Raw genomic sequence first — 23,734 nt, 5'->3', positions numbered from 1 at the left:
GTTTAAGGATATGATTCCTTCTTTATGTTCTCTAATGCCATATACCAACACAGTGCAGAGTAGCTACCTAAACTCTGTGAGTGAGATAGAGTATCTCGTCAGTAGTTTTACATCCTCATTGAAGACAACTTTGGATGCTGTAGCTCCTCTGAAAAAGACAGCCTTAAATCAGAAGTGCCTGACTCCGTGGTATAACTCTCAAACTCGCAGCTTAAAGCAGATAACCCGTAAATTGGAGAGGAAATGGCATTTCACTAATTTAGAAGATCTTCACTTAGCCTGGAAAAAGAGTCTGTTGCTCTATAAAAAAGCCCTCCGTAAAGCTAGGACATCTTACTACTCATCACTAATTGAAGAAAATAAGAACAACCCCAGGTTTCTTTTCAGCACTGTAGCCAGGCTGACAAAGAGTCAGAGCTCTATTGAGCCGAGTATTCCTTTAACTAGTAATGACTTCATGACTTTCTTTGCTAATAAAATTTAACTATTAGAGAAAAAATTACTCATAACCATCCCAAAGACATATTGTTATCTTTGGCTGCTTTCAGTGATGCCGGTATTTGGTTAGACTCTTTCTCTCCGATTGTTCTGTCTGAGTTATTTTCATTAGTTACTTCCTCCAAACCATCAACATGTCTATTAGACCCCATTCCTACCAGGCTGCTCAAGGAAGCCCTACCATTAATTAATGTTTCGATCTTAAATATGATCAATCTATCTTTATTAGTTGGCTATGTACCACAGGCTTTTAAGGTGGCAGTAATTAAACCATTACTTAAAAAGCCATCACTTGACCCAGCTATCTTAGCTAATTATAGGCCAATCTCCAGCCTTCCTTTTCTCTCAAAAATTCTTGAAAGGGTAGTTGTAAAACAGCTAACTGATCATCTGCAGAGGAATGGTCTATTTGAAGAGTTTCAGTCAGGTTTTAGAATTCATCATAGTACAGAAACAGCATTAGTGAAGGTTACAAATGATCTTCTTATGGCCTCAGACAGTGGACTCATCTCTGTGCTCGTCCTGTTAGACCTCAGTGCAGCTTTTGATACTGTTGACCATAAAATTTTATTACAGAGATTAGAGCATGCCATAGGTATTAAAGGCACTGCGCTGCGGTGGTTTGAATCATATTTATCTAATAGATTACAATTTGTTCATGTAAATGGGGAATCTTCTTCACATACTAAGGTTAATTATGGAGTTCCACAAGGTTCTGTGCTAGGACCAATGTTATTCACTTTATACATGTTCCCTTAGGCAGTAATATTAGACAGCATTGCTTAAATTTTCATTGTTACGCAGATGATACCCAGCTTTATCTATCCATGAAGCCAGAGGACACACACCAATTAGCTAAACTGCAGGATTGTCTTACAGACATAAAGACATGGATGACCTCTAATTTCCTGCTTTTAAACTCAGATAAAACTGAAGTTATTGTACTTGGCCCCACAAATCTTAGAAACATGGTGTCTAACCAGAACCTTACTCTGGATGGCATTACCCTGACCTCTAGTAATACTGTGAGAAATCTTGGAGTCATTTTTGATCAGGATATGTCATTCAATGCGCATATTAAACAAATATGTAGGACTGCTTTTTTGCATTTGCGCAATATCTCTAAAATTAGAAAGGTCTTGTCTCAGAGTGATGCTGAAAAACTAATTCATGCATTTATTTCCTCTAGGCTGGACTATTGTAATTCATTATTATCAGGTTGTCCTTAACGTTCCCTGAAAAGCCTTCAGTTAATTCAAAATGCTGCAGCTAGAGTACTGACAGGGACTAGAAGGAGAGACCATATCTCACCCATATTGGCTTCTCTTCATTGGCTTCCTGTTAATTCTAGAATAGAATTTAAAATTCTTCTTCTTACTTATAAGGTTTTGAATAATCAGGTCCCATCTTATCTTAGGGACCCCATAGTACCATATCACCCCAATAGAGCGCTTCGCTCTCAGACTGCAGGCTTACTTGTAGTTCCTAGGGTTTGTAAGAGTAGAATGGGAGGCAGAGCCTTCAGCTTTCAGGCTCCTCTCCTGTGGAACCAGCTCCCAGTTCGGATCAGGGAGACAGACACCGTCTCTACTTTTAAGATTAGGCTTAAAACTTTCCTTTTTGCTAAAGCTTATAGTTAAGGCTGGATCAGGTGACCCTGAACCACCCTTAACCTTAGTTATGCTGCTATAGACTTAGACTGCTGGGGGGTTCCCATGATGCACTGAGTGTTTCTTTCTCTTTTTGCTCTGTACGCACCACTCTGCATTTAATCATTAGTGATTGATCTCTGCTCCCCTCCACAGCATGTCTTTTTCCTGGTTCTCTCCCTCAGCCCCAACCAGTCCCAGCAGAAGACTGCCCCTCCCTGAGCCTGGTTCTGCTGGAGGTTTCTTCCTGTTAAAAGTGCGTTTTTCCTTCCCACTGTCGCCAAGTGCTTGCTCTCGTTTTGACCGTTGGGGTTTTTCCGTAATTATTGTATGGCTTTGCCTTACAATATAAAGCGCCTTGGGGCAACTGTTTGTTGTGATTTGACGCTATATAAATAAAATTGATTTGATTTGATTTAGTGTTTTGAACATTATTGAAATACTGAATCGTTTTCTGAGTCAACTGGTTAATTTTGTGTTTTTTGAGCATATTAAAATTCTATTATTACTTCCAGCATTTTGAAACATGAAATAATTTTCTGAAATAACCTGTTTAATATTTTTGCCTTTTTGCAACGCTGGGTTATTTTCTGAAACAAGTCATTTGTGTAGTGTTTCAAGCATTTTTGAAATATTGACTTATTGTTGAAATGGCGTCTCACTAATTTAGAAGATCTTCACTTAGCCTGGAAAAAGAGTCTGTTGCTCTATAAAAAAGCCCTCCATAAAGCTAGGACATCTTACAACTCATCACTAATTGAAGAAAATAAGAACAACCCCAGGTTTCTTTTCAGCACTGTATCCAAGCTGACAAAGAGCTCTATTGAGCCGAGTATTCCTTTAACTTTAACTAGTAATGACTTCATGACTTTCTTTGCTAATAAAATTTTAACTATTAGAGATTAGAGAGAGAGATATGTGATTTGGCGCTATATAAATAAAATTGATTTGATTTGATTTAGTGTTTTGAACATTATTGAAATACTGAATCGTTTTCTGAGTCAACTGGTTAATTTTGTGTTTTTTGAGCATATTAAAATTCTATTATTACTTCCAGCATTTTGAAACATGAAATAATTTTCTGAAATAACCTGTTTGATATTTTTGCCTTTTTGAAACGCTGGGTTATTTTCTGAAACAAGTCGTTTGTGTAGTGTTTCAAGCATTTTTGAAATATTGACTTATTGTTGAAATGGCGTCTCACTAATTTAGAAGATCTTCACTTAGCCTGGAAAAAGAGTCTGTTGCTCTATAAAAAAAAAAAGCCCTCTGTAAAGCTAGGACATCTTACAACACATCACTAATTGCCTCTACTGGTGGTTGGCTCTCACTGCGGTATTGTATCACTTCCTGTTCCGGAGCACAGCGGTGTTTTTCTGTATCTGTTAGCTGTTTAATCTGCGCAGTTAGATTGATCTAGTTATCTAGATTACGATTTGTTTCCCAGTGTAATCTTTGCGTGCCTTAACTAAAGCACTCCTTCTGCTGAATCACCTCTAAATTATTTACACATTATTCACTTTGCGTGATTTTAGGAATCCGCTAGCTTAGCGTAGCTACTAGCTCTTAGCCGATTTAGCATGGCGGCTTCTCCTGTCTCTCCCGCACTTTTCTGCTCTGGGTGTGAAATGTTTAGTTATTCCTCGGCCTCCTTTAGCAGTAATGGTACTTGTAATAAGTGTAGCTTATTCGTAGCTTTGGAGGCCAGGCTGGGCGAATTGGAGACTCGGCTCCGCACCGTGGAAAATTCTACAGCTAGCAAGGCCCCTGTAGTCGGTGCGGACCAAGGTAGCTTAGCCGCCGTTAGTTCCCCCCTGGCAGATCCCGAGCAGCCGGGAAAGCAGGCTGACTGGGTGACTGTGAGGAGGAAGCATAGCCCTAAACAGAAGCCCCGTGTACACCGCCAACCCGTTCACATCTCTAACCGTTTTTTCCCACTCGACGACACACCCGCCGAGGATCAAACTCTGGTTATTGGCGACTCTGTTTTGAGAAATGTGAAGTTAGCGACACCAGCAACCATAGTCAATTGTCTTCCGGGGGCCAGAGCAGGCGACATTGAAGGAAATTTGAAACTGCTGGCTAAGGCTAAGCGTAAATTTGGTAAGATTGTAATTCACGTCGGCAGTAATGACACCCGGTTACGCCAATCGGAGGTCACTAAAATTAACATTAAATCGGTGTGTAACTTTGCAAAAACAATGTCGGACTCTGTAGTTTTCTCTGGGCCCCTCCCCAATCGGACCGGGAGTGACATGTTAGCCGCATGTTCTCCTTGAATTGCTGGCTGTCTGAGTGGTGTCCAAAAAATGAGGTGGGCTTCATAGATAATTGGCAAAGCTTCTGGGGAAAACCTGGTCTTGTTAGGAGAGACGGCATCCATCCCACTTTGGATGGAGCAGCTCTCATTTCTAGAAATCTGGCCAATTTTCTTAAATCCTCCAAACCGTGACTATCCAGGGTTGGGACCAGGAAGCAGAGTTGTAGTCTTACACACCTCTCTGCAGCTTCTCTCCCCCTGCCATCCCCTCATTACCCCATCCCCGTAGAGACGGTGCCTGCTCCCAGACTACCAATAACCAGCAAAAATCTATTTAAGCATAAAAATTCAAAAAGAAAAAATAATATAGCACCTTCAACTGCACCACAGACTAAAACAGTTAAATGTGGTCTATTAAACATTAGGTCTCTCTCTTCTAAGTCCCTGTTGGTAAATGATATAATAATTGATCAACATATTGATTTATTCTGCCTAACAGAAACCTGGTTACAGCAGGATGAATATGTTAGTTTAAATGAGTCAACACCCCCGAGTCACACTAACTGTCAGAATGCTCGTAGCACGGGCCGGGGTGGAGGATTAGCAGCAATCTTCCATTCCAGCTTATTAATTAATCCAAAACCCAGACAGAGCTTTAATTCATTTGAAGGCTTGTCTCTTAGTCTTGTCCATCCAAATTGGAAGTCCCAAAAACCAGTGTTATTTGTTATTATCTATCGTCCACCTGGTCGTTACTGTGAGTTTCTCTGTGAATTTTCAGACCTTTTGTCTGACTTAGTGCTTAGCTCAGATAAGATAATTATAGTGGGCGATTTTAACATCCACACAGATGCTGAGAATGACAGCCTCAACACTGCATTTAATCTATTATTAGACTCTATTGGCTTTGCTCAAAAAGTAAATGAGTCCACCCACCACTTTAATCATATCTTAGATCTTGTTCTGACTTATGGTATGGAAATAGAAGACTTAACAGTATTCCCTGAAAACTCCCTTCTGTCTGATCATTTCTTAATAACATTTACATTTACTCTGATGGACTACCCAGCAGTGGGGAATAAGTTTCATTACACTAGAAGTCTTTCAGAAAGCGCTGTAACTAGGTTTAAGGATATGATTCCTTCTTTATGTTCTCTAATGCCATATACCAACACAGTGCAGAGTAGCTACCTAAACTCTGTAAGGGAGATAGAGTATCTCGTCAGTAGTTTTACATCCTCATTGAAGACAACTTTGGATGCTGTAGCTCCTCTGAAAAAGAGAGCTTTAAATCAGAAGTGTCTGACTCCGTGGTATAACTCACAAACTCGTAGCTTAAAGCAGATAACCCGTAAGTTGGAGAGGAAATGGCGTCTCACTAATTTAGAAGATCTTCACTTAGCCTGGAAAAAGAGTCTGTTGCTCTATAAAAAAGCCCTCCGTAAAGCTAGGACATCTTTCTACTCATCACTAATTGAAGAAAATAAGAACAACCCCAGGTTTCTTTTCAGCACTGTAGCCAGGCTGACAGGGAGTCAGAGCTCTATTGAGCTGAGTATTCCATTAACTTTAACTAGTAATGACTTCATGACTTTCTTTGCTAACAAAATTTTAACTATTAGAGAAAAAATTACTCATAACCATCCCAAAGACGTATCGATATCTTTGGCTGCTTTCAGTGATGCCGGTATTTGGTTAGACTCTTTCTCTCCGATTGTTCTGTCTGAGTTATTCTCATTAGTTACTTCATCCAAACCATCAACATGTTTATTAGACCCCATTCCTACCAGGCTGCTCAAGGAAGCCCTACCATTATTTAATGCTTCGATCTTAAATATGATCAATCTATCTTTGTTAGTTGGCTATGTACCACAGGCTTTTAAGGTGGCAGTAATTAAACCATTACTTAAAAAGCCATCACTTGACCCAGCTATCTTAGCTAATTATAGGCCAATCTCCAACCTTCCTTTTCTCTCAAAAATTCTTGAAAGGGTAGTTGTAAAACAGCTAACTGATCATCTGCAGAGGAATGGTCTATTTGAAGAGTTTCAGTCAGGTTTTAGAATTCATCATAGTACAGAAACAGCATTAGTGAAGGTTACAAATGATCTTCTTATGGCCTCGGACAGTGGACTCATCTCTGTGCTTGTTCTGTTAGACCTCAGTGCTGCTTTTGATACTGTTGACCATAAAATTTTATTACAGAGATTAGAGCATGCCATAGGTATTAAAGGCACTGCGCTGCGGTGGTTTGAATCATATTTGTCTAATAGATTACAATTTGTTCATGTAAATGGGGAATCTTCTTCACAGACTAAAGTTAATTATGGAGTTCCACAAGGTTCTGTGCTAGGACCAATTTTATTTACTTTATACATGCTTCCCTTAGGCAGTATTATTAGACGGTATTGCTTAAATTTTCATTGTTACGCAGATGATACCCAGCTTTATCTAGCCATGAAGCCAGAGGACACACACCAATTAGCTAAACTGCAGGATTGTCTTACAGACATAAAGACATGGATGACCTCTAATTTCCTGCTTTTAAACTCAGATAAAACTGAAGTTATTGTACTTGGCCCCACAAATCTTAGAAACATGGTGTCTAACCAGATCCTTACTCTGGATGGCATTACCCTGACCTCTAGTAATACTGTGAGAAATCTTGGAGTCATTTTTGATCAGGATATGTCATTCAAAGCGCATATTAAACAAATATGTAGGACTGCTTTTTTGCATTTACGCAATATCTCTAAAATCAGAAAGGTCTTGTCTCAGAGTGATGCTGAAAAACTAATTCATGCATTTATTTCCTCTAGGCTGGACTATTGTAATTCATTATTATCAGGTTGTCCTAAAAGCTCCCTAAAAAGCCTTCAGTTAATTCAAAATGCTGCAGCTAGAGTACTGACGGGGACTAGAAGGAGAGAGCATATCTCACCCATATTGGCCTCTCTTCATTGGCTTCCTGTTAATTCTAGAATAGAATTTAAAATTCTTCTTCTTACTTATAAGGTTTTGAATAATCAGGTCCCATCTTATCTTAGGGACCTCGTAGTACCATATCACCCCAATAGAGCGCTTTGCTCTCAGACTGCAGGCTTACTTGTAGTTCCTAGGGTTTGTAAGAGTAGAATGGGAGGCAGAGCCTTCAGCTTTCAGGCTCCTCTCCTGTGGAACCAGCTCCCAATTCAGATCAGGGAGACAGACACCCTCTCTACTTTTAAGATTAGGCTTAAAACTTTCCTTTTTGCTAAAGCTTATAGTTAGGGCTGGATCAGGTGACCCTGAACCATCCCTTAGTTATGCTGCTATAGACGTAGACTGCTGGGGGGTTCCCATGATGCACTGTTTCTTTCTCTTTTTGCTCTGTATGCACCACTCTGCATTTAATCATTAGTGATCGATCTCTGCTCCCCTCCACAGCATGTCTTTTTCTTGGTTCTCTCCCTCAGCCCCAACCAGTCCCAGCAGAAGACTGCCCCTCCCTGAGCCTGGTTCTGCTGGAGGTTTCTTCCTGTTAAAAGGGAGTTTTCCTTCCCACTGTAGCCAAGTGCTTGCTCACAGGGGGTCGTTTTGACCGTTGGGGTTTTACATAATTGTTGTATGGCCTTGCCTTACAATATAAGGCGCCTTGGGGCAACTGTTCGTTGTGATTTGGCGCTATATAAAAAAATTGATTGATTGATTGACTAATTGAAGAAAATAAGAACAACCCCAGGTTTCTTTTCAGCACTGTAGCCAGGCTGACAAAGAGTCAGAGCTCTATTGAGCCGAGTATTCCTTTAACTTTAACTAGTAATGACTTCATGACTTTCTTTGCTAATAAAATTTTAACTATTAGAGATTAGAGAGAGAGATATGTGATTTGGTGCTATATAAATAAAATTGATTTGATTTGAAATTAAGTAACCTGTTGCTCATTTGTTGTTTTTATCATTTTCAAAATAGTGAATCATGTCCTGAAGCAAGTGGCTCTGTTGTGGTGTGGAGAATTGGTCTGACTACTTTTGTTTTTCTCCCCCCTCCTTCCTGTGCTTTTCCTGCCTGTGGAGCTGATCATCATCTACACCTGTGGTTGCGGCACACCTGCATCAATCAGCCGTGTCCTACTTACAGTGCATCCGGAAATTATTCACAGCACTTCACTTTTTCCACATTTTCTTATGTTACAGCCTTATTCCAGATTTTTTTTTTTTTTTCAAATTACACAACACCACATAATGACAATGTGAAAAAGGGTTTTTTCAGATTTTTGTAAATGTATTAAAAATAAAGAAACTAAGAAACCACACATACATAAGTATTCACAGCCGTTGCCATGAAGCTCAGAACTGAGCTCAGGTGCATCCTGTTTCCACTGAGCATCCTTGAGATGTTTCTACAGCTTAATTGGAGTTCACCTCGGGTAAATTCAGTTGACTGGACATGATTTACAAAGGCACACACGTCTACATATAAGGGCACACAGTTGACAGTGCATGTCAGAGCACAAACCAAGCATGAAGTCAAAGGAATTGTCTGTCGACATCAGAGCAAAGATGGTTTCTCTAAGACTGCAAGGGAAGCTCAGCTTCACCTAAATTGTCAAAAAATTAAGTGGTCAAATAGGTACAGTTTGTTAACATTTCATTGACTACAAATGCATTAGAACACGTTCATTTTGAAAATGAGTTTGTTCAGAATCAGCTACTTATCACAAATCAACTGACTCTATTTTGTTAACTTCTCATAAATCTTTTTCTCATAGGGTCTGTGGTCAGTGCATTTTCCTGTAGAAGCCGAGTGTCCGTTCACTTCAATGGGACTGTCTGGAAAGGTTTTTTTCATTGCCTCAAAACTCAACAGTCATTGGATAAATGCCACGATTTTGTTCCACCCCCGGATGCCCCCGGATGCTGAACGTCTCTGGGGGTGAATGGAGCTGTGGGCGGGCCTGGACGCTGGAGTTCTGGCTGAATCCCATTTTGATTGACAGTTATTTTGAGATACAGTGGTCCCTCACTATAACGCGGTTCACCTTTCGCGGCGTCGCAGTTTTGCAGATTTTTTTTTGAGTGCAATTTTGCATGCTTTTTTTTTTTTTTTACAGAGCATTGCGTCCTTATCAGGCGGGTCGGTCGCGGCACCGGTCAGCATCACTGCGATTGCTAACACTGCCTCCTATGCGCTTACTGAGTCTGCGGGCTCGGTAAACACCGCAGCCGGCCACTCACACATATTTGCATTTACATAAAAATAAATTGACAAATTTTGTGATGTAAGCCGACAGTGAGCTTCTTCTCGTTGAAAGACCAGCAACTGCCACTGGCTCAGAGGCAGCATTGTCTCCAGGCTCAAATCTGAAGAAGGGTACAGAAACATTTCTGCTGCTTTGAAGGTCTCAATAAGCACAGTGGCCTCCATCATCCGTAAATGGAAAACGTTTGGATCCACCAGGACTCTTCCTAGATCTGGCCGTCCGTTTAAACCGAATGATCGGGAAAGAAGGGCCTCAGTCAGGGAGGTAAGAACCCCGATGGTCACTCTGTCAGAGCTCCAACATTTTGACCCTGGACCATCCCTTGGTTATGTTGCTTTAGACGTAGACTGTGGGGGGGTTCCCATGATGCACTGTTTCTTTCTCTTTTGCTCCGTATGCATCACTCTGCATTTAATCATTAGTGATCGATCTCTGCCCCCCTTCTCGGCATGTCTTTTTCCTGGTTCTTTCCCTCAGCCCCAACCAGTCTCGGCAGAGGACTGCCCCTCCCTGGGCCTGGTTCTGCTGGAGGTTTCTTCCTGTTAAAGGGGAGTTTTTCCTTCCCACTGTGGCCAGGTGCTTGCTCATAGGGGGTCGTTTTGACCGTTGGGGTTTTTCATAATTATTGTATGGCCTTGCCTTACAATATGGAGCGCCTTGGGGCAACTGTTTGTTGTGATTTGGCGCTATATAAGAAAAAAGTTGATTGATTGATTGATTGATTTTTACAACAGTTCATGATTTTGTGGTGTAAGTCGTCATCTACTGTTTTCGCTCATATTTGAAATGTTTAATCTTTTCTGAAGGAAATAGTTCAGAAAAGATTAGTTATGTCTCAAGCATTTCCAAAGTAATTTAGCAAATTTAGAACTTTTAATCAATGTCGTGAAGCATTTTGTTCATTTGATTAATTGTTTTTAATCCTTGTTTCAGCTGCCACTCTGTGTGGAATGTTTTGCGAAGGATTTAAATTAAAAATATCCCCCTGGTTACGCTTTTGATCGACATGATGTTCTTGTAAAACCATGGGATAATTCACCAAGAAGGATTTGTCTTCCAAGAAAAGTCACACAACATCAGTGGTGGGCACAGATAAAAAATTAAAATAAAATAAAAAAATAATAAAAATAAATAAATAAACAAAAAATTAACTTCGATAACAGATAATCAAATAACTAAAAAGTTATCTTTGATAAAGTTTAAACGATAAACCACACAAAAATGTATCGGAAGTTACAGATAACCGATAAATTCCAGATAACTGATAAATTCCAGTGTTGTCTCCGGTATACTTACAACTACTAACAAGCTGATTTTGAGCTTTAACACCAAAATCACTTTTGGAAACATCAAAAGCAACAAGAGACCAAAACAATGAGTCAGCACTTCTGTCTTTGAGTGTTCTGCCCCCTGCTGGAAGTTCCTGTTTACTTCATGGCTTCCAGCACAGATGCAACTGAGAAAAGCCAGAAAGCTCAACTCTACTCAATCACAGAGCTGCCGTCAGGTGGTCTTGGAAAATAAAGCCCTGCTGAGTTATGGTTTGGTGTAAATAAAATGAATACTGATAGAATAACTCAATTAATGTCAATTCTGTCATTTGTGCAAAGTTAAGATATAACATATATCTTTTAATGTTTTTAGATCGCATTGAGTTTCAGGTTAATCGCGTGTCCTGTATCGTTTAGTATACATGGAGTAACAAGCTGCGTTTAACATCTCACGACCACCTCCTGATCGGCGATCGTATAGTCAGATGAAAATCAAACCTGTTTGATATTCTTGTGCCTGTGCAAACACCGCAGACCTGTCTTGTAATGTTTTTTTGTTTGTTTTGTTTGTTTGTTTTTTTACTTTGATGTCTCCCATCGAGAGTTTTTGTAAATTAAGTTTGAAAAAAAAGGCTTCTGATTACGTTTTGCCTCTGGAAACACGAGTCCGACGTGTGGTTTTTGAACGTACAATGTGTGTGAGAACATAAATCGTGCGCTCTGAACTTTTACACCGTGCGGTTCTCTGGTACAGTGTCTGCCCAGCCTGAGCACTGCCATGAACACTACTGGCCAGTATATGGCAGTAGAAACCTTGAAAACTTGCAAAGACAAAATTCCAGATAATCTGTTTTTCTACTTGCTACGTTTAAAATGCGTGGAATTTAATAAAAGCAAACACAAAAACAACATCTATAAACCCAGAGAATATATTCTCAAGAGTTTTAGGCACGAGAGTTTAATGCTGTTGTCCTGATCAGAGTGTCTCAAATGCATTCTCCTGTCATGAACGTACTGAGATTACCCTATCACCCATAATGCACTGCTGGGCACAGCATGCCCACACTAAACCTTAAAACTTAGCGCATTACTTTAAAACTAAAACATATATCTGATATTTTCACTTTATAAAACTTCAGAAGTGACGTTAATTTAAATAACTTGTCCGAAATAAGTTTGGTTAAAATTTGAACCATAAGTTAAAAATGTATGCCTCTGGTTGACTTGGGTGATATTGGCCACATATCAGTATGGTATTAAAAGAAATGTTTCTTTTTTCCTTTGGTCATTAGTTCTCCTTTGCCTGCAGAGGATAGAGTGGTTTCTTCTAGAACCAGCTCTACTCTGTTTGCAGAGGGTAGAACTACACATCTTTGTTTACCACGTTAACGGTCTAAAAATTATCAGACACAAATTCATCGGAAGATAATTAGTCCAATAATGGTTTTCAGAGTTATCTGAAAAGATAATCCGATAATGAAAACTTTATCTTCGGTAATTATCGGTTATTGGAAGTGTGCCGACCACTGCACAACATATTTATTTTATTTAGTTTAGATTTTAATTATTATTTTGCTACAAATTAGTTCATACTTGTATTTGGATGCTTGGAATTATCCTGGGTATTTATTTATTGCTTTATGGGTTTTCTACCATGCCTAAGATTTTTTGCACAGTACTGTACATAATACAAAGTCTGCAAATTAAAGGAATTCTCACACAAAGCACATCCTGCTTCAAACAGCTAATGTAGTTAGGATGCATCAAAGCATAACTCCAGGGTTTTCACAAACCTGAAATTTTAAAGAACCTGTTAACTGAAGAGAGAACAGGAACTAAAGTATGAAGGCTGTGATAGGAACCGTCAGTATAATAACCGTCCGGCCACAAAAACCTCTGAGAGCAAAACGATGGATTGGGGGGGAAGTTGTGCATCTGTGTGGAGGGGGGTAAAAGCATGTTAAGTACTTTGATGGCCCGACAATTGCAGTTAAACAGCTACTTACAGCCAGGCACATGGTTTGTCTAATTCAACTTAATGCAAACACAAAGTGACATTACAGTGAGTTACAATCTACAACCACAAATCACAACAGCATTCACACTGACAGTCTGGAACATCGCTGCCCCCATAGTGCACAAAACCGTACCAAATACATAAATAAATAATTAATGAACATATCCACAGTATATCAAGTAATTAGATATTTTGCAATGGAGATTTGTTTTAAATAAATAATCTGCTGTGTGTTGGAGCCTTGCTGAGTTTCTCATTCCCATGCAGCACCAACAGCATGAGCCAACACTCCAAGAAAGCTCTCTGCGTCCAAGAATAAGGACATTTTCACACAAAACCTTCAAAATATAAAGTTCACTCTTTTACTGCCATAGTCAAATAATGCTTTGTCAGAGTTAAAAAAAAAATCCACCATATGCTCAAATGTCAATAAAACAACACAACCAAACTACTTTGTAATTGTCACCATATTTAGTGGTAAAATGACATCTGAAGAAACTTGGCCAGTTAGGTATATTTTCCTGCAATATACCTGTGTACGTCAACTCTGCATCAGTCCTAAGCTGGCCAGACACCATACCAGTGATTCCAAAAGTGTAGCACAGAGGTACTGCAAGGGGGGGGGACAAAGAGTTTATTGCTACTTTTTATTCAACACTTTACAAGGTATAGTTATTTAATTTACCAGTCATTTTTTCTCTCTCTCTGTCCAAGGTGCAGATGATGTCACGACATCACGAGCTGGATTTGACAAATGAAATGAACGTTGAACGGACTCTGCCGCGGGAACAGGCCCACTGAATGGCATGAGCACTGCTGGATGACCCCTGCCTGTGGACTGGACGCTTGCATGGACGTCTCATCAAATACTTCTTTTGTTGTGTTATGTTCTGTTTTATAAAACTTTGCAAAATCTTGTAACTGCTAGAATGGCCTAAGCAGTGGGTCACCCGCTTGAATCTGGTCTGCTTGAGGCTTCTTCCTCAATATCATCAGAGAGAGTTTTTTCCTTACCACTGTTGCCTGTGTGCTTTCTCTAGGGGTTGGTAAGGTTAGACCTTACTTTTGTGAAGCACCTTGAGGCAGCTTTGTTGTGATTTGGTGCCATATAAACTAAATAAATTGAATTAAAATAAATTGAAATCACAGTTGTTTATTTGTAGTTTGTTAAAATTTGAGACGTGATCAATAAATATTTTTATAGCTATAGAGTTTTGTGTGAATTTTGGCAGTTTTTGAACAGCTTTTGGGCTTTTTGGCTGAACACTGTGAACAAAACATGGGCAGGTTTTTGAGAAAATTAAAGATACACACATGTACAAAATTTTTGATATCCCTGTATTTTAAGTATGCATTTAATATATGGCCACAAATGATGTGAACAACAACTTTATCAAAATATTTTTAAAAATGCCCAAAGTTATTTGGCAACAAGAACAAAAGAAAATGCTTTCATAAAGTGAAACAAAAAATCCTAACATTAAATTATTGGCACCCTTTGATGAATTTACAGTCAATCATCACTTTTACAGTTTTCTTTAGACAAGTCAGGGAATGGATACATGAACATTTCCAAGTCACTGATTATGTCTTGGACTTCATTCCCATCAATCTTTAAGAAATATAAATAGTATGGTAAATCTGTCTGGAGGAGGCAGTTCTCAAAAACTGAGTGACCATGCAAGAAGGAGAAGAGTGAGGGAATAAGTAGTCCTACGATTTATTTATTTAACAAACTAAACCAAAAAACTGATGGCATTTGGCACCATTTGTGTCACTGTTTTGGCACCAAATATGCATTGAGCCTTTTTGTGCCAATGATTTATTGTCATGCAAAAAGTCCTGCATAAATCAAATGCAAATTCAAGCAACTGTCAACACATTGTTGAAAATTTTAAATAAACTGCCTTCTGGTTCATTCAGCTTCATCTTTTCACTTTAGGGCCCCATCACACTTAGCACAAATGAGCACGAATGAAGCCAAATCAGGCCAAATGGGGAAAAAAACAAACTCTGAGGCACAGTCGGGAGGGACAGACATTTGGACAGCCGTGTACGAATGCCGGTCAAATACTTAGAATGTGGGCGGAATCCGCCTCAACTGAACTGTGCACAATCCGTGTGCATGCCCACGAATGCAGTCCAAATATAGTTCAAACACAGTATGAATACTTAGAATGCTGTGAGATTGCACTAAGAATAAGAAGAATGCACATCGACTGCCTGACAGGTGCTGTTCGAGTGCTATCCAAGGTCTAGGTGGAAGGCAAGAAAGGTGAGGGGTGTGGCAGAGTGAGCGCAGTGGTCCGCTGTCTTTTGAAGACCTGCCATGTCACCCTGCTGGATTTCAAATGGCATATGAACTGATGACATGTAACCCAGGGTCCACTAAGGATCTCACTGCTGAAGTACATGTAGACGCATGTGGTCATATCATTACAGCCATCAGATCACTGACATGCACACTCATGATTACTGGTATGGCAGTTATAGCCAAACTTGAATGCATCTCGACTGTTCTGGAATGTATGTTAAATTTTCATTCAGATGCCATTTGGGCTCATTCGGCCTCTAGTGTGACAGGGGTATTATATACAGCTGTATGACCCATGGTGTCATTTGACTTATATTTTATGGACAGAAGACTGTGCCTGTTGCCATGGCTCAACAAAAACTGAATAAAAGCATGCACTGATCAATCAAATCTTCTGTTAGTATACTGTTTTATTGCAGTGAAGAACTTTAACATTTAAAGCCCAACCCCTGAAGTACACTGTAGCCCTGAAGCTATCTTTCTTGCATTAGATTTTGGTAAACATGCACACAGCCTCTTCTGATTAACAGCTAATGACATGTTGTCTGACTCCGTGGTATAACTCACAAACTCGTAGCTTAAAGCAGATAACCCGTAAGTTGGAGAGGAAATGGCGTCTCACTAATTTAGAAGATCTTCACTTAGCCTGGAAAAAGAGTCTGTTGCTCTATAAAAAAGCCCTCCGTAAAGCTAGGACATCTTTCTACTCATCACTAATTGAAGAAAATAAGAACAACCCCAGGTTTCTTTTCAGCACTGTAGCCAGGCTGACAAAGAGTCAGAGCTCTATTGAGCTGAGTATTCCATTAACTTTAACTAGTAATGACTTCATGACTTTCTTTGCTAACAAAATTTTAACTATTAGAGAAAAAATTACTCATAACCATCCCAAAGACGTATCGTTATCTTTGGCTGCTTTCAGTGATGCCGGTATTTGGTTAGACTCTTTCTCTCCGATTGTTCTGTCTGAGTTATTTTCATTAGTTACTTCATCCAAACCATCAACATGTTTATTAGACCCCATTCCTACCAGGCTGCTCAAGGAAGCCCTACCATTATTTAATGCTTCGATCTTAAATATGATCAATCTATCTTTGTTAGTTGGCTATGTACCACAGGCTTTTAAGGTGGCAGTAATTAAACCATTACTTAAAAAGCCATCACTTGACCCAGCTATCTTAGCTAATTATAGGCCAATCTCCAACCTTCCTTTTCTCTCAAAATTCTTGAAAGGGTAGTTGTAAAACAGCTAACTGATCATCTGCAGAGGAATGGTCTATTTGAAGAGTTTCAGTCAGGTTTTAGAATTCATCATAGTACAGAAACAGCATTAGTGAAGGTTACAAATGATCTTATGGCCTCGGACAGTGGACTCATCTCTGTGCTTGTTCTGTTAGACCTCAGTGCTGCTTTTGATACTGTTGACCATAAAATTTTATTACAGAGATTAGAGCATGCCATAGGTATTAAAGGCACTGCGCTGCGGTGGTTTGAATCATATTTGTCTAATAGATTACAATTTGTTCATGTAAATGGGGAATCTTCTTCACAGACTAAAGTTAATTATGGAGTTCCACAAGGTTCTATGCTAGGACCAATTTATTCACTTTATACATGCTTCCCTTAGGCAGTATTATTAGACGGTATTGCTTAAATTTTCATTGTTACGCAGATGATACCCAGCTTTATCTATCCATGAAGCCAGAGGACACACACCAATTAGCTAACTGCAGGATTGTCTTACAGACATAAGACATGGATGACCTCTAATTTCCTGCTTTTAAACTCAGATAAAACTGAAGTTATTGTACTTGGCCCCACAAATCTTAGAAACATGGTGTCTAACCAGATCCTTACTCTGGATGGCATTACCCTGACCTCTAGTAATACTGTGAGAAATCTTGGAGTCATTTTTGATCAGGATATGTCATTCAAAGCGCATATTAAACAAATATGTAGGACTGCTTTTTTGCATTTACGCAATATCTCTAAAATCAGAAAGGTCTTGTCTCAGAGTGATGCTGAAAAACTAATTCATGCATTTATTTCCTCTAGGCTGGACTATTGTAATTCATTATTATCAGGTTGTCCTAAAAGTTCCCTAAAAAGCCTTCAGTTAATTCAAAATGCTGCAGCTAGAGTACTGACGGGGACTAGAAGGAGAGAGCATATCTCACCCATATTGGCCTCTCTTCATTGGCTTCCTGTTAATTCTAGAATAGAATTTAAAATTCTTCTTCTTACTTATAAGGTTTTGAATAATCAGGTCCCATCTTATCTTAGGGACCTCGTAGTACCATATCACCCCAATAGAGCGCTTCGCTCTCAGACTGCAGGCTTACTTGTAGTTCCTAGGGTTTGTAAGAGTAGAATGGGAGGCAGAGCCTTCAGCTTTCAGGCTCCTCTCCTGTGGAACCAGCTCCCAATTCAGATCAGGGAGACAGACACCCTCTCTACTTTTAAGATTAGGCTTAAAACTTTCCTTTTGCTAAAGCTTATAGTAGGGCTGGATCAGGTGACCCTGAACCATCCCTTAGTTATGCTGCTATAGACGTAGACTGCTGGGGGGGTTCCCATGATGCACTGTTTCTTTCTCTTTTGCTCTGTATGCACCACTCTGCATTTAATCATTAGTGATCGATCTCTGCTCCCCTCCACAGCATGTCTTTTTCCTGGTTCTCTCCCTCAGCCCCAACCAGTCCCAGCAGAAGACTGCCCCTCCCTGAGCCTGGTTCTGCTGGAGGTTTCTTCCTGTTAAAAGGGAGTTTTTCCTTCCCACTGTAGCCAAGTGCTTGCTCACAGGGGGTCGTTTTGACCGTTGGGGTTTTACATAATTATTGTATGGCCTTGCCTTACAATATAAAGCGCCTTGGGGCAACTGTTTGTTGTGATTTGGCGCTATATAAAAAAATTGATTGATTGATGTTGAACAAGCGCATCACATAGAACAAAACCATGTGCTCAATATTATCAGTCTATGCAATATAATATTTGAAGTTATCCAAATTTGAAAGAGCATTTAATGTCAGTGTGTGCAGAATGGTGTTTCCAATCAAAATTTACAAAAATTAGGCAAAATATTTCAAATAACTTGAACATCTCAAAATGAAATGGTGCGTGTTCCTCAACATTAACCCCACTGATGTCATGCCTAGGCTTTGGGAAACCCAAACATGCCCTGTCTAAAATGTGGTGATTGAATACATTAATTAACCTTCACCAAGAGTACCAGATGCTACTGAGCAACACATGTTTATGTGGGTAAATTAGAACAGTGATCCCAACCTTTATTCCTTGGAGGACTCCTTATTTGGAGCTAAGTAAGGCTAACACTCCCCGAAGCCTGTGCCAATACACACACACACACTATAAAATACTAAAAAGTTTGATTTTATTTAACATATATATAAGTGTGTCCTCTCCAGGGTGTACCCCACCTCGTGCCCTATGACTGCTGGGATAGGCTCCAGCCACCCCGTTACCCGTAATTGGAGTAAGTGGTCCAACACGTTTTTCCCACATTTGCCTTTAGTTCATATGATTGTTAAATTACTATTGATTATCCAGTAAGTAAGTTATTAAGACTTTATGTAACATACACTTTTGAATTTTATCATCTCAGAGCAGACAATATTTTGCAATCACAGGGCCAATGCACAAGAACACTTAAAACTAAAGTATGTAGGATATAGTGTCACCTACTGGTGAAATTGCAGATTGCATGATGCAGTCGCCAGTCACAACACTGTTTCCCTTCAAATTTTCCCTTCTTTAGCAAAGATCCTATGTCTTCTCTTGTGATGAGCAATATGTATAATCCCCCATTTTCCAAAAATGAAGGATTTGTTAGTCTGCACTAGAAACGAGTAAATAGTGTATTAGGGAACAACCACTTATTCCTCATCTTTTTTCTTCAGTCTTCCAGCTGCACTGAAAAATGTGAAAAACAAAGTAAGCATGTTGCTTTTGGGCTACTATATCACCATGGCAGTCTATATGGGGGGCCCTCTCCTATGTTGATATGAACGGCTCATTCTAGCTCATGAAAACACGAGTGCAATAGTTTTGAAAATTGTCACGAAGCTCAAAATTTGCCATAGAGTCCGATACCATTGTATCAAACTGTGGTCCAAACAGACGCCATAAGAAAAAATATTATGGAGCTCACAGTATTGAATCAAATAAAGAAGCAAAATTAAAAGCAATTATATAGGTGACAAATACATAAAATCTCATTGAGGTAGGACTGCCAAAATATACCCCTGGGGTCCTTGTGGTCCCCAGATATACTAATTAGGGTTAATGGTCTAGTATACACGTAGTTGATACCTATTATTTCCTCTTCAGTATAATATATATATATATATATATATATATATATACTCAACAAAAATATAAACGCAACACTTTTGGTTTTGCTCCCATTTTGTATGAGATGAACTCAAAGATCTAAAACTTTTTCCACATACACAATATCACCATTTCCCTCAAATATTGTTCACAAACCAGTCTAAATCTGTGATAGTGAGCACTTCTCCTTTGCTGAGATAATCCATCCCACCTCACAGGTGTGCCATATCAAGATGCTGATTAGACACCATGATTTTATATATATATATATATATATCAATTATCAAAGGTGGGCAGAAAACTGCTCACAGTTTTGAGATTCTGGAAAAACAAAAAGTGAAACTTGTCCTTTAAGTCCCTCTGAAAGACCAGCGGATTCCACTTTGGTTACTTACAACAATCGAACTGGTGCCAAAGAGTTTCCGTGTAAGATGTACAATCAGATAAAGCGGGACCGGAGGGGGCTGTGGAGGTTTGGGTGTGATGGTGTCAGTCTGTGCGCGCACTCAGCGCAACAGACGGGAGCTGTTCTTTCAGCACCACCGGGGCCACTCATATGTCTCACGTCTCACCCACGTAGTGCCAAAAAAAAAAAAAACCTCACTCAAGCATTTTTAAATATATATATATATATATATATATATAAAATACATTGAAGCCACGTTGTTGTTATTAAAACTGAGATATGCTGAGTGTTTTCGACTTGCCTGGAAGAGGCGCAGGATGTTGGCCACCATGATCGACACCGAGCTGGCGGAGGCTCCGATGACTCCCACCACTTTTTCCGGCTTGACAAACACCGGCGGCTCCCCATTAGTGCATCTCACGTCTGACGTGTCCTTGGTGATCAGCGCTTGGACGAAAGTTAAAGATTGCTCCAGTGCGTACGTATCCCTCGAACAAGTGTCCAGCACGCGGGCGCCTAAGGTGATGTTGGGTAAGAGCTGCTCGTCCTGGTTGATTTGATCCAACGCGTACATCATGGCCTCGAGCCGTTGGATGCCGTTCTCCTTCAAGTCCCCGCACGGCGCGCCGTCGGCGCCTCTGGCGTGCACCGGGAACAGTCCTCCGAGGGTCAGGTGGCCCTCGGTCCGAATGGAATGGGGCGCGTAAGTCTCCTGAGGCAACGCAAAATCTACCGCAGTTTTCATCAGCCACAGCGCGCTCCATATGGAGCTCAGCTTCGCGCGCACGCAGCGATGAGCCATGGTCAACTTTTCGGAAGGACGCAGCAGCGGAAAATCCGCCGACGATCGAAGCCGAGAGGCGAAGAAGTTTAACAGCGCGAATCCATCTTTTGTGGCCGAGATTCAACAAGCGAAAGAAGTGGAAGGGCTCAGGAAACTGCGCCCATCTCTTCCTGCCCGCAGCTTGTTGAACAGTAAAACCACTAATTCACTTCCTTCTGATCGGAAGGAAACTTCCCTTTAAATTACCACTCACACGCAAGGAAACAGAAGAAGTGACCTAATTTTTCTTTTTATCCAAAGCGCGCGCGGCTGGCAGCGGGCATATCTTCACATTCAGAGGGTTTCTGGACTGTGTCGTGACGATCAGGAATTCTCTCTCAGAATAAATACTTAGCACCTGCAGAAGTGGGTGACATTCTTCTTTCTCACACCAACTCCACCGGAGCGCGACGAGGTTTCAGTCGGCTGCCGTCTCCCAGGAGGGCATATCATGTCCACACAAAAAAAAAGAAAAGGAAAAACGACAAGAGGTTCAAACGTGTCTCTGCTGATGAGAGAAAAGCCAGTAAGTCCAGAAATCCAGCTAATTACAGCATTTTCTTTTTTTTTTTTTTTTTTTTTTGCAAATCGAGTGAGTCACAGCGAGAGGCTTCGGCGTGTGCGCGCGGAGTTTTCAGCCGCCTCTCCTCACCAGACGTCACTCAGCTGGCTGAGGAGAGAGAGAAAAAAAAATCACTCCATCTCCTCTGCAGGAGGTCTCCCGCACTCTTCAAACATCGGTTCAGCAAGGAGGCAAACAAGAGCGGTTTAGACTTAAATAAGCAGACAGTTGTGGCGATGCGCGTCTCACCGCGCCGGGGCTAGACTTCACTATCTCTCTCTCGCGCGCGCGTCTCGCCCTCCCTCCCTCTTCTACTCCATCTTCCTCTCTCCTCCCCCCTCAGTGACCCTCACTGCTCACAAAAAAACTATAGTGTCTTTTCATTTCGACGGTGACGTGGTTGACGTTAAACAAAACCCGTGAGAGGAGTTTTACGCACAGATGTTTTTTGTTTTTTAAAAGTACAACTGCAACATTATTACACTGTCAGAGGCATCCTTAAAAACCCGAGGTTGGGGGGGGGATATTTGGATGACTCCATGCTGGTATCCCAGGCAACCCCCATTCCTCATTCATCCTGTGCACAGACTTATGCACAAGTACGCACACCCTGGTGAGAACTGACCACTCAGCCTTCATCCTCATCACATACATCATCAGCAAATTAAAAAAAAACAAAACATAAATGGTCATTTTAGAAGCAACGAACTCTTTGTAATTTATTTTTATTTCCATTTATTTATTGGCAGAAACTTGCTAAACAATTTAAGCAGCTTTGTGAGTCATTTTTTGATTAGTTATTTCATTTAAGCTTTTAATAGTACCCCTGGGTGTGGAGACAGTAAGAACAATAACAATCTGACATTTGACCCTAATGAATTTGACCTTCAGCCAAATGACTGAGTTGTGGCCGACCTTGCCAAGACAGTTCTGGAATCTATCTAAGTGTGTGTCGCCTTTCATCAAAACTGGATTGAAAATCGAATTCCTTTGACCTTGCCAAAATAAATAATTTAATATTGTGTGTGTGTAGCGACTGTACTCTCTCTCGTCTGCCTTTTGTTGTGTTTGTTGATTCCTACCACTCGCCCCCCTGGGGTTGTGAACTCACGATCTCCAACATGAGAGGCGGATGCTGTGACCAGTCAGCTAAAAACCTGGCCAGCGAGTCCTTTGGTTGTCAGGGGAGTGAGGTCTATTGACCACCATAAACACAGCAACTCCTGCTGGCCTCTGTCATATGTGCGTACAGGTGTGTGTGTTTTAAGAATAACATCTTCTTCTTCTTCTTTTATCTGCTCCCGTTAGGGGTTGCCACAGCAAATCAATTGTTTCCATCTCACCCTGTCCCTGTAACTTCCTCTGTCATAACCACCTGCATGTCCTCCCTCACCACATCCATAAACCTCCTCTTTGGCCTCCCTTCTCCTGCCTGGTGGCTCCATCCTCAGCATCCTTCTCCCTATATACCCTAGGTCCCTCCTCTGCACATGTCCAAACCATCTGAATCTTGCCTCTCTGACTTTGTCTCCAAACCGTCCCACCTGACCTGTCCCTCTGATATGTTCATTCCTAAACGTGTCCATTCTCATCACTCCCAAAGAGAATCTCAACATCTTCAGCTCTGCATCTTGTCTTTTTGTTAGAGCCACCATCTCAAAGCCGTACAGCATAGCTTGTCTCACTACTGTCTTGTAAACGTTCCCCTTCAGTCTTGCCAATATTCTTCAGTCACAGATCACTCCTGCCACCTTTCTCCACCCACTCCACCCTGCCTGCACTCTCTTCTTCACCTCTCTACCACACTCTCCATCACATTGGACAATTGACCCCAGGTATTTAAAATCATCTACCTTCACCACTTCTACTCCTTCACTGGGCTCCCTCCCATTCACACACATGTACTCAATCTTACTTCTACTGCCTTTCATTCCCTTTCTCTCCAGAGCATATCTCCACCTCTCCAGGCTAGACTCAACCTGCTCTCTACTCTCACTACAGATCACAATGTCATGTGCAAACATCACAGTCCATGGAGATTCCTGCCTGATCCCATCCATTAAAATGTCCATCACCATTGTGAACAAAAATAGCTCAGAGCTGATCCTTGGTGTAATTCCTACTGCGCATCTCACCGCTGTCATGCTATCCTTGTACATGTCCTGCACTACCCTTACATACTTCTCTGCCATTCCAGACATTCTTATAGAATACCACAACTCTTTTCTTGGCACCTTAGCTTTCTCTAAATCCACAAATACACAGTGTAACAATATCTATACTTCTCCATCAGTATTCTCAAACATTGCATCTGTAGTGCTCTTTCTTAACATGAAATCATA

The 23,734-nt window shown here is 40.6% G+C and overlaps 1 protein-coding gene across 5 annotated transcripts in view; it reads right to left on the bottom strand.

The window, feature by feature from the left end:
- LOC117512537 (metabotropic glutamate receptor 7-like) overlaps positions 1-21,545 on the bottom strand; it is a 343,778-nt gene extending 322,233 nt beyond the window's left edge. For 3 of the 5 annotated variants that reach the window (XM_034172642.1, XM_034172644.1, XM_034172645.1), the window contains exon 1: positions 20,309-21,328. In XM_034172642.1, coding sequence (XP_034028533.1) covers positions 20,309-20,809 — 501 coding nt within the window. In that variant the 5' untranslated portion in view covers positions 20,810-21,328. Of the gene's footprint in view, positions 1-20,308; positions 21,329-21,482 lie in introns of those variants that run through there. The other 2 variants (XM_034172646.1, XM_034172641.1) reach the window with 2 other exon arrangements.
- Between the last annotated feature and the right edge of the window lie 2,189 nt (positions 21,546-23,734).

Source organism: Thalassophryne amazonica, chromosome 6 (genome assembly GCF_902500255.1).
Source record: "Thalassophryne amazonica chromosome 6, fThaAma1.1, whole genome shotgun sequence".
Lineage (NCBI taxonomy): Eukaryota > Metazoa > Chordata > Actinopteri > Batrachoidiformes > Batrachoididae > Thalassophryne > Thalassophryne amazonica.
The sequence above is the reverse complement of the archived record's forward strand: the minus strand, read 5'-3'. Positions and strand labels throughout refer to the sequence as shown.